The sequence below is a fragment of the Galleria mellonella genome, unplaced genomic scaffold, assembly GCF_026898425.1.
Source record: "Galleria mellonella isolate WM207_F2 unplaced genomic scaffold, CSIRO_AGI_GalMel_v1 utg312, whole genome shotgun sequence".
NCBI lineage: Eukaryota > Metazoa > Arthropoda > Insecta > Lepidoptera > Pyralidae > Galleria > Galleria mellonella.
In genome coordinates, this window is record NW_026442074.1 from 8,262,597 (window position 1) to 8,274,212 (window position 11,616).

General features: G+C 33.7%; 2 protein-coding genes across 16 annotated transcripts in view; one reads left to right on the forward strand and one right to left on the reverse strand.

Annotated features, from left to right (window-relative positions):
• Window positions 1-4,914, forward strand: part of LOC113515188 (peripheral-type benzodiazepine receptor-associated protein 1) — a 36,082-nt gene extending 31,168 nt beyond the window's left edge. For 5 of the 15 annotated variants that reach the window (XM_052895970.1, XM_052895976.1, XM_052895977.1 and 2 more), the window contains 2 exons: window positions 505-578; window positions 2,079-4,911. In XM_052895970.1, coding sequence (XP_052751930.1) covers window positions 505-578; window positions 2,079-2,444 — 440 coding nt within the window. In that variant the 3' untranslated portion in view covers window positions 2,445-4,911. Of the gene's footprint in view, window positions 1-504; window positions 579-2,078 lie in introns of all 15 variants that reach the window. The other 10 variants (XM_031908478.2, XM_052895975.1, XM_052895979.1 and 7 more) reach the window with 5 other exon arrangements.
• Window positions 4,915-6,075: 1,161 nt separating this feature from the next.
• Window positions 6,076-9,819, reverse strand: LOC113515187 (phospholipase A2-like). The gene is made up of 4 exons (XM_026899349.3): window positions 9,568-9,819; window positions 8,647-8,806; window positions 7,173-7,325; window positions 6,076-6,475 (listed from the first exon to the last, which is right to left on the reverse strand). Exons 1-4 carry the CDS (start codon window positions 9,740-9,742, stop codon window positions 6,391-6,393), a joined length of 573 nt encoding a protein of 190 aa, XP_026755150.1. The 5' UTR covers window positions 9,743-9,819; the 3' UTR covers window positions 6,076-6,390.
• Between the last annotated feature and the right edge of the window lie 1,797 nt (window positions 9,820-11,616).

The window sequence follows — 11,616 nt, forward strand, 5'->3', positions numbered from 1 at the left end:
GGTTTCTAAAGTAACATGATTATATATTAGACAGTAATTTTAATAAATGCGAGTCCGGTTGCAATCTACGGAGCACAAAGACTCTTGGTGTACACTTTGCTAATAACACTATCTTGGATTACACAGTCACAAACATCGTAACGGCTTCACAGGAATATATCATATAAATACTTAAAGTAATAACAATTGTAGCTGTTTGAAATAACACAATAACAATAACATCTGAGAAGCATCTTTCAGGACCTCCGCCTAAGCAATAATTCTAAGTGCTATTTTTTTTATCTACATTATCTGTCCTCCTCTCTATCCTATTTTTATTTAGTTTACGTACTCCTCTACCATGGCATAGTTCCACCCGTTTCCTCCATCAATGGGTAGGCTTGTCTGAATAAATACACGCAACATAGCTATACACAGAGCGCACGGTGCGCGTGAGGTGTGATCCAAGATTCAAGTGGTTGTCTGTGGTCACTATATATGTTGTGTGTATTGTCTGTTTGCTAGATGCCTGCCCTCTTCCCCCTTCTCAGTTAGACCACAACACATGCGCCAGTAATCCAGAACAGGCGAATTCTCAGGTAAAATACCGTTTATAATCGACCCACAACAATACTGTTTCAACTATACTATGCAACGATACTAGACGTTTTTTTGTTAAACTGTCACTTCATATCTTTAGATTTTATTGTTTTCACTGTTTCTTTTACTTCATTTATTTATCTATTTTTACCTTGCGTTTCATTACTACGCTCAGTGTACAGTTGAGGGCGTCTGGTGTTAGAGACGGCCCTACGCGCTCAGTTGGTCCGTTAGATTGTTACGGAAGTTCATTGAGATCATTGTTGTCCTCGTACACATCATTAGCTATCATACCATTTGCCGGACCAGATCATACAGAGACTAGAACAGAACAGACACTGGCGTATACTTCACTCACATCAGAATACCATAACCCATTCACCATAATGTAAATACAATATTTCCGAGGCCTGTGAACGTGGTCATTACTAAGAGATTACAATACGACGTAGACATTAGTTTATCAAATAATTACATAAACGCAGGTTACAGAATGGAATGGCTCGTTATGTAATCGATTAGTATGATTCTTTGAATGCTTCTTGTTGTAGTTTATTTAAGCATGATCAATGTACAGAAAATGTACAAGACTATTTCAGGCTAAACATTTTCTAAAGAATTAAATTCCTCAGCAAAAAGCCTGTTTAAAGACTGAGTAACCAATGGGTTTTTGATAACTATGATTTATAACAGTGTTAACATCTCTTTCACCTGCTTTAATGTATGGCGATGCATGTTTTTTTTAATCGCACACGTTTTTTTCTATAACGACTTTATTTGTATTTTATACTTATATTATGGCATGTTTTCTTTCTAAATAGCATAAATTGCATTATACTTTATTAACTTTATCATCTTAAAATATATTAATAGATTAACAATATAAGTATATTTATTATAAGTATTTATTCATAAAATAATATTATTACCCACATCAATCAAATATAATAAGATGGATAAATTCTATTTTATTAATTTATTTTTGTGTCAATATTGTATTCGCTAAGAATTATATTTATTGTTCTTAGCATCATTGTTCCTAGTGCCTGCTGAAAAATTCTTATAAAGAAAGTATCCGGAGAATAAATATTGTATATATCTTTTGTTGTAGTTGATTGATGAATATTATTAACACAAAAGTTTCTGACTGTTTGTACAATCAGAAACTTTTGTTATTATGATCAATCAGAAAATATTGATTCTGAGATGATAAGATTTTTTAATTTAAGAAATATATTTTTTGGGATGAACGTTGTATTTTACTGAAGAGAAAAATGTTTTCTATTTTATCTCTTAATTATTTTTATTGTAAATCCGGATATTTTTATTTCTTGGTCCAACAAAATTTTGAGATGTGATAATTTGTCTTTATGATGTATTTTTATATAGGAGATTTAATATAGCATAATGCCATCTCAGACATGATTATTGTGTTTGGACCGGGAGAACATATCACAATTGATCGACACACGTTAGAGTGGACTGTATTGGGTGTGCAGGCGAGGGCGAGAGGCGCGGTGATCGCACAGCCAGCGAGCACGATCGCGCGCACGAGCGCTGGTAACGCGGGCACGCCTACGGTACAGTCGCCGGGCACGGGCACGGTCGGCACGCCGCTGGGCAGCGCCGGCGCGGCCGCCGTGCCCGGCGTGTCCACCGCCATCTCCAACGTGTCGCCCGCGCGCCGCGCTGGCCCCGCTGTGGTGCCCGCGCCCGCCGCCCAGCCTCTCCCCGCCGCGCAGCCTGTCCCCACCTCCCAACCAAACCTCATGCAGAAGTTTTCCGAAATGACTGCCCCCGGAGGCGACATTCTCAGCAAAGGCAAAGAGCTCATCTTCATGAAGTTCGGTCTCGGAGGCAAATAATGTTGGCGGAGCGGGCCTCGAGCCCCCCTCGTCGTCGCCCCTCGTCCGATAGTTCTTCGAGTGTGAACGACTCTCCGAACTGGCTCATATCCAAGTTCGGTACCTGGTTTGGAGTATTGCTGCGACTGTTCTGGGAGTTCCGCCAAGGTTGTACGCGGGCTCCCATCATGGTGTTTTTTGAGATTTTCTACTTGTAGGCCGGTCGATTCACAAGTATGAGAATACTTATTAAATAGGGAATGTTGTAAATAATATAAAATTCAATAAACGCACAGTCTAGTGAATATTCAAGTATTAGTGCTGTCTCGATAGTACCCACAGTTGGAGTTTAAACACCTGAAATTAGTTGTGTATCAGATGTTTTCTATCTCTCGGACTTTTGCCCGTCTGTTAGGTTAGATTATGAGTGAATTGTTTACACTTTATTGCATTGGAACTGCATTTTTCATATATATAGGTATGAAATTATATATAAAAGTTATTGTCTAGTTACAAGTATTATTACTTCACACTCCTTGTGCGGCATAGTATTGTTGTGATTTCTTATAATTATGTTTACGATCGCTAGTTGTGAGTTACTCTTTAAAGACTTCTACAAATATTCTAATTTCACATTATGAATCAAAGTTCATTTTATAACTATTTCATTATAAAGATATTTAACAGGCACTGTGTCCCATTGTTACCGTCCTATTGACCAATAATAATTTCTGTTAATCTCAATTGTCCGCCGGTATATCTACATTACAAAAATATTCAATCGTGTTCAACTATATTTAATGAATTGATTATAATAATGTCATCTAGGTAACCACAATTAGCAACTACTCGTTTAAGTTTTAAAATAAATGCTACAAATACATTGTAATAAGGTATCTACATAATATACCTATTCTTCATAACATTAATAATCAGGATTTTCATATTGCAAGTACTTAAATGTGGTAATGAATAAAGATAGGTGCCTAATAAAATTTGACATTACCCGTTTATAAAGTCAACTGCTAAAAATTGATAACTTAAGAGTTATGTAAGAGCATTGAATTTATATGCCTGGTCCCTTAAATATTCTCGAAATAATAATATTCTGTGATAGTAGACGTGATACCATCTTTATCATCCTTGTAATATTATAATAAACTACTGCGTCATTTATCACTTAGAAAATTTATACTTACTTAACATTTCAGAAACTTCCAAATTAATTGAAATCGTTACCTACCTATTTACATGACCGAATTTGATGATTTACGATTCACCAATTTTTTGTTTATTTTTCATATTGAGCATGTTTATTTAATAATCTTATCAATTCTGATAATGTAATTCATTATTTCTCATAATGAGAAAGGGATTGAACTATCTTGTTTAAATATATAGGGTTCGTGAAAGGTATAAAGAAAATAAAGTTTTCTATATGATAAGGAACCGACAAGACTGCTTGCATGAAAGTTTTTTTTTTTGTTTAAGAAGTTACACTATTTGTATCTACTGCAATTAAAATGGTTCATTGAAGTTAATCAAGTTTACTCTCATATTGGAAATTTTGACAAATGTGATTTATAACGTGACGTAGTTGTAAAAGGTTAGCCCTGCAGAGCGACGTTGAATCTAAATAATTTATTAATGTTCTAAAGTTGTTGTTGTATATATTGACGGTAAGGTCGCTTGGGTTGTAGGCTATTTCGAGATTGCTCACTTCGTACAAGGGATTCTCTATTAAGTCCTCTATATGCTTCGTATCTATCCAACATTCTCGTTCTCGTGTATTTAAACTTTTCACATATAAATATCCAGATTTAGCTTGCGATTCCTAGTTGTAACCATCGTATGTAACATGTATAACCCCACTATTTAGTCCGTTATATTATATTAATAAATATATATATATTTAAACATTGGTTGTACATAATCATGCGTGCGCTGGGGTCAAATATTATTAGCTAAGCACTGTGCTACATATCTACCTATATAACCTGTATTTGAAGTTTTTCTATCATTAATTAATGGATATTCTAGAGTTATTTCTAACACCGTTCAAGTTGTTCACTTGTTTATACATTGTTATGAATCTGTATCCATATCTTTTATCACGACATGTATAACTACGTGTATGGTTATTTATACGAGATAATATAAAATATGTATATTAATCGTGCATTTATGTGTGCATAATTTAATATAAAGAGTTGTATATTACTTATAATTATAATGAATTATGGCAAACACTATAATGGATAAATCTTTAACAATGTACCAAGGAAAAATATGCTGATGAAGAAAATAAATAATACAAATGCCGCTTCTTTATTTAAAGTATTTTTACACATTCATACACACAAACGATATCTGTACACTCTACATAAAAAATATAATACCCCTTAACTGAATACCTTAAAAGGCGATACTGGCTAGCTATTAAGTATTAGTACCTGTTTGATGTATGATAAAACGCGCATAATTACGAGTAGGCTTAAAATAAACTTCGAATATATAAAAGATTAAAAATACATTGTCAAAATATAAATAGTTACATATCTATTTTAGAATCTTTTTAGTATTTCAATGATTCTTTTCTTTTTTTTTTTCTTTGACAACCGTTTAAAATATTGAAGAGCAAGTTTTTTTTTTCTAGAATGATCACGGCAATCAAGCTAAGGCATTTGGCACGTGCCACGGCGCCAAGCCATGCGCATACGCTTTTCATATAATACAGTACAAAATAATTTACTGTGCCATAATTGACAAGTATGTCCATAATAAACAGCATATGAAAACCGGAAAGTCTTTTTATCAGTTTTATTGCTAGCAGTATCAGTATGAATATGTCAAATAGACCTTGCAGTGTTTCCCTCTGGAAACCGTCATGCTCAATAAGGTCTGTTTATCACGATGTGCCAACTGACCTATCTATTTATTTTCACCTATCATCTCTTACTAACCTCCAGAGCTTTACCAGCGTATTCCATTAGCGCAGGTGAGTTTGCTATTCCATTATCATCCATTAAGAAAATAATGAAATATGCCTATGTTTACTCTTTTGAAAATGGAATACAGCGTAGGAGGAAGTTACTCAGCTAGGAAAAATAGGTAACATAGAATTTTTGTTATATATTATTGAAACGGGAAACGAGCTGAAAACCTACCTAGTTAAAGGTAATAAAATATCGCCTACAGACATAAAAACTACTACGGGCTTCGTATTCGTAATAGTCTAAGGAAATGTTTTAAGATTTATGTCCATAACCTTGTATTAAGGATATCATTACATTACGCTCCGCGCTCCATACGTAGTAAGTAATAATTTTACTGCCACATGGTCGTATTCAGTCGATTGTTAGCAAAATAGGAAATTAAACATAGTACCAGGGGGGTAAGGGATTGTTAGTAATAGAGATTGAGAATCCCATTGCTAGCCAACCAGGTCGACCTCCTCGCGGTTCCCCTGGAAACTATCATGATAAATTCCTGATGAATTCATCATGATGGGCTAACTGGTCTGCTGTTTCATCCTCACCTATCATACCTCACTGGTGCCCCGCCAGCGTATCTCGTTAATGCAGGTGGGGTTACTATTCCATTTTCTACCAATAAAAAAAAAACAACACAGTACCAATGCAGACGACTTTGTTTGTTGTATGTTTTTATTATTAAAATGTCCTTCATTACATTTAGAAATATTGAAATAATCATATTTACACAATTTTTTTAATATGATAAAGATTTTTAGTTATGCTACATTCATATTTATAAATAAAAAAGTTACTCAAGTGTAAGTAGTTTCTTCTAAGAACAAGTGATTACAGAAATCTTTGAAACACTCTAGAGAAATCCGTATCGACACTTATAAAGTTCACCATTACCTATTCAAATATTTTTATATATATATAAACGAGTACAGTTATTTATTCACAAACAGTATTTTAATACATATGAAAACTGAAACTTAATAATTAGGAACATCAAACCATTGGTATTGCTTGTCTCCGTTTGTGTCATATTCGTACTCTACACATTTTCGGTTGAACCATCTGAAAACAAATGAAACGTGTTTATGGTATCTTTTTTTTTTAATATTGGCAAGGGGCTAGTGTTGCACATTGAACATTTTCAAGTAGTTAAAACATAAATTAAATTCAATAGCATCTAATTTATGTTTAAAAAATAACAACAATAGAAGGAAAAGAAAAAAAGTTCATTATTTCCATAAGGCTCATCCGTTATACAACTTTTTTAATCTTTATCCCAAATCATGTCATCCAAAATTCCCTTCACATTAGGATTGCGTTTCACAAAAAAATAAACAACAAAAATTGTGGCAAAACCAGTTACTTTGATTTAAAAACTAAACTACTGAATCTATATAAAAAAAACTTCGGTCCCAATCTATTATATGTATATATTCTATTTATATCTGAAATGATAGATGAGTAAAAATATAATTTTCATTTACCAGAGGGAAACTTTGTACAAAAGCCATTTTGCTTGGGCACCTCTGTCCCATTCGTGTTTCTACCGTGAAGCAGTTGTGTTCGCATGGCTGTGTTTCGATTTGAAAGGCATTTTCTTTGATCTGATTTGATATGGCAGTGAATTTAGAGGGTACAGAGGAATAACAGCAGAGTCCTCAGGAATGAAACGAAACAGAACACTTTCCATCAGGTAGACCGTTAGCTTGTTTGCCATTCTAAGTTGCATAAAAAAAACTTTTAAAACAAACAAACTTACCCTCCTTTCTTCTTGCACGACTTAATCGGATAATCTTCTCTGTAGCACTGTGTGCCCAAAGCGTTAAAATAAATTGTGCCTATCCGCTTCGATGTGGTACTGTTTGCGTTGTGTAGACAATCTCGAAATTTCTCGTCACAATCGCAGTTTAGACTAGATATAAATAAAATTTCATTAGGTATTTTACTATAGTCTGATAATAAAAACTATTAGTTATTACTTACTATTAAAGAAAAATCGTAGCCCAATTCTGTCCAGGGGGAAAAGAAATTCGTAGATGAGTGACACTGATTGTTCGATATCGACTAATCAAGGTTTTTATGGGTGAAAATGAAATGGTAACTCCGCCTGCACTTACGGTATACGCTGGCAGCACATAATGGATGGATGAAGAACCAAAAGGAAAATTTCACAAAAAATAATCACAATGATTTCCAAGGGAAACTGCGTGGAAATCAATCTGATAGGGTATATTGCTAGCAATGGAGTTGTTAAATACTATTGCTAACACTTCCTTTCCCCCTGATTAATAATGGTAAACGGCGCTGACTGTGGTTCATCCAATGGGTGGTGTCATATTAATTTGAAATGAGATGTTAATAACATTACGGAGAGCATGTTTATAATATAATAATTCTTGGTACGGTAAGCACTAAACTCAAATTTGCGTACATGATTTATATGCTACTGTATAACTCAACTAATTTTGATCTTATACGATGTCCAGCCAACTGGCGTTGATTCTAGGTGTTTGAGATATGTAAACAGCAGTGTTTATAGGTTTTGAAAGGCGTACGTCGATTATGTGACGTCGTTAACGCTGATAGTACTGATATAATTAAGTATTTATACATTGAATGAACAATTAGGCTTTTGAATTCCTGCGATATCAATTCTTTCACCTGCCATTGGTTATTCATAAAAACAAATTTTCTCGGTATTTTCATAGAACTCATATTGTAGTAATACAGAAATCCCTAGCCATAGACACAATCTGTATAATATGCCGTTAATAGAATGAAATTTCTTTGAAATTGTATTGAACCTAACAATTACATCTTTTGTTAATGATGCTCGCATGTTTTAAAAAAGGTATTCAATATGAACATAAAAAGTGGATGGATTATGTGAAAGATGATAAAGAGGACAGAGATAATAAAGATGATAGAGCGCTGAGGCATGACGATTAAAACAGTCAGTGGAAGTATCACACTGTACCGACTTCAAATAAATAAGATTAAAACAGAGTAATGATAATAGTAATAAGTGTCAGATAATTGCACCAATTGCCTAGTCCTTTCTATTATAAGTAATCAAGCAAAGAACACCTTGGAGTATAATCCAAGATATACGGACCCGATCCAATTCAAAAATTGGCCTGATCGGGAATTGAATTCGAACTCACATTTACGAAAAGCAACGCATTCACTATTGCATCATGGAGGTCGAATTAATGATATTAGCATTTACTGACCGAGTGTAGAACGCCGTGTTGGTAAGGTTGTGTTTTGTCTCCCCAGCTTCTATGAGATCTGGACAATTATCGTGAGTTCGACAGCACTTGTCGGTCTCCTCGGATGGGCCGAGATCATCGTAGTCATCGGCTATGTTGCCTGCACCACACCATTTTGTACCTTTAAATAAAAATAGGAGCTATTCAAGTCTTCATCTTTAAAACGTAGTAACGGTTTCAACAGTATCCCGAAGCATTTCCACTGTTAGAGTTATTTACGAATATCTATCTATCTATCTTCAGGCGATGTCTCTACACGATAACTAGAGAGAACCAAATATCAATAGCTTATGTCTCTATATCTTTTAACACCTCTCTTTTTTAATTAATTTCTTGCAAATACTTCTTTAAGTAAGTAAGTAGTAAGGGAGTCAGTGGATGCAGGTGCCTCAGGACCGTTCCTTATGGCAGTCTATCGGGGAGGCCTATGCCCAGCAGTTGACAAATAATGGTTGAAATGACGACGATGATGAAATACTTCTTGATAGGAGATTATAATTTTTTCCTCTAGAGTTATTAAGTAATATAATTATTAAGCAAAATGCAAAATCATAAAGTTTTAATAATATGTACAATTATAATTAATATTAAATTAATTATAGTATTATTAAATAACATACAGAAAAGATGAGAAGACCGATAGGAATCATTAAAAACAAATGTGCAAGATTAAATGTAACGAGCTTTATAAGTCAATAAATCCAGAGAAAACTGGAATACAAATACTCAACAAGCAAAAGGAAAAGAACTAGGTCTTACAAATAAAAACTAAGAAATATATAACTAATAAAAACCGTTTAAAAATAGGTCAGCGTTATATTTTATATTTTTCAATATTCCTGATCATGTAAAAAGATTGGGCTTATAAATAAAAACACTGACCTGGATATATTAAACTTAATCTCAAATCTCTCAATTCATCGTCAGATATATCTGCATCTGGATCCTCAGCTGCCCTTGCCAATTGTTCGTAATTTAGTTTATTAAATACCCAACAGTCGCCGCAATTAATTGTAACAAATACAAATACAGCCAGAACTAAAGCGTAATGTCTCATTTTACTGTGACAAATTTAGTAATTTTGCTTAATAATTAGCGTGGCTGTTTTGAACTAAATAACGAATTCGTAAACACTTTCTTTATATATATACCCTTTGAGTTTATCTAAGGCTATGGTTTGTAAGGCGGCGTGTGTTTGCGAAGGTCGCGGAAGATTGTCGCTGTTACACTTCCGACAATTGCCCTGCTTATTTATTTTTTGATAAATGTACATACGTGTAATCACGTGTGTGACGTAGCCTAGTCGAATTAGTAGTTTATTTACTCCCCCTATTTTTTGGATTAGCAAACAATATGAGGGTCGATCTGATGGAAAAAGGTAATCGTCGCTTTTAGGCGGTATAGGGAGTGTTAGCAGTGGGTCTAAAAGATCCATTGTTAGCAATATACCCCATTAGGTCAACCTTCACGAAGTTCCTCCTGGAAACCATCGTAGTTAATTCTTACTGAATTTATTACGATGAGCCAACTGACCTGCTTTTATCTTCCCTTATCATCACTCACTAGTGCTCCGCCAGAGTATACCGATAGTGTAAGCGCGGATACCATTCTATTTTCACCTATTAAAAAAATATTGTCGCTTATAGATATGAACAGTACTTTAATACAATACAATGGGGTCGATTCTGAGATTTATTTCTCTAAACTATTTTATTAGATTTTATTAGATTATACTCTAAAACAACCTCTAAAATTAAAATTTGAAATATGTTAGAAGTTAATTAAAGATTAATTTTTTAATATTTATTTATTATAGAAATTTTTCTTCTATTCATCATAATCATCATCATCAAATGATTATTATGATAGTCTATAAAACAGTAAAACTATAAAATTAAAATATTAGTATAAGAATTAGGTTTAGTGCAATGGTGCTTCAGAATCGATCCTACTGTCAGTCCTGTATTATTCCGCTATTAATCTCTTACATAAACCATTGCTTTATTACGTCTATAGGGTCGGTTAGACTTAGATACTCGTCCAAATACGTTGGAAGAAGTAATTCACTTGTTAATAGTATAATGTATAATCTTTTTTTTTTTATTTTAAACAATGACTCGTTTAACTTTTTTTATATCTACCTACTTTGGATTTTCAAATGGCAAACAAGTTGACGCCTCTCTTTATAGTAAATGTTGTATAAACAATACCATAATAACACTTTTACATCAATGATTAATTCTACGAATCACACAGAAGACATGCAAGCCTGTATTGTGTAATTCCAAAATATGATTTAGCTATAGCGATAAATTAACACATTATATCCCTCATGAGTTATTTTTGCCTTTCTTTTTTCAACACAACCACTGACTGGCAACTGGTAAAGAATATCATCAGGAGATTTCGTACAAAAGTCTGCTTGGATACATTTGTCCTATTCGTATTTTTACTGCTAAGCAAATGTACTTGTATGGCTGTATTTTGGTTTGATAAGTGGAATATATTTCACCTTTGCTGTATGTAGCAATGAAATTATGGAGTTCGGAGTCAATTCATTAAGGTATTTAAAATTCTTTTCCAGTCTGCTTGCATAGTGGGGTAGGTAACAGGTATTTTTGGGGTGGACACGGCCTACATGTCCCCATTTTTAAATATATCTTTCATAATATATAGGTCTCGAGAAATTGCAGAATTTAGATTAAAAAAATCCACTAAGTGTCCAAAATTAAATATCAATGTAACCAATATATAGACAAATATGTATAACCAGGTATTGCCATATGAATTACAATTACATTTGTAGCATGCAATTTTAATTTATTAATAGAGAACGACAGAAGTATGTTGTCATGTCTGGCTACCCCGCCAAGAACTCAGCGTGAAGATGCAGTGCTGTGTTATCTTTGTATGAATAATTGAAAAACTTAA

Coding starts and splice junctions, on each gene's coding strand:
- LOC113515187 (XM_026899349.3), bottom strand. CDS start 9,742: ATGAGACATTACGCTTTAGTTCTGGCTGTATTTGTATTTGTTACAATT. Junction 8,807..9,567: donor ATTAAGTTTAATATATCCAG/GTCAGTGTTTTT, acceptor TTTTATTTAAAG/GTACAAAATGGTGTGGTGCA. Junction 7,326..8,646: donor AACACGGCGTTCTACACTCG/GTCAGTAAATGC, acceptor ATTTATATCTAG/TCTAAACTGCGATTGTGACG.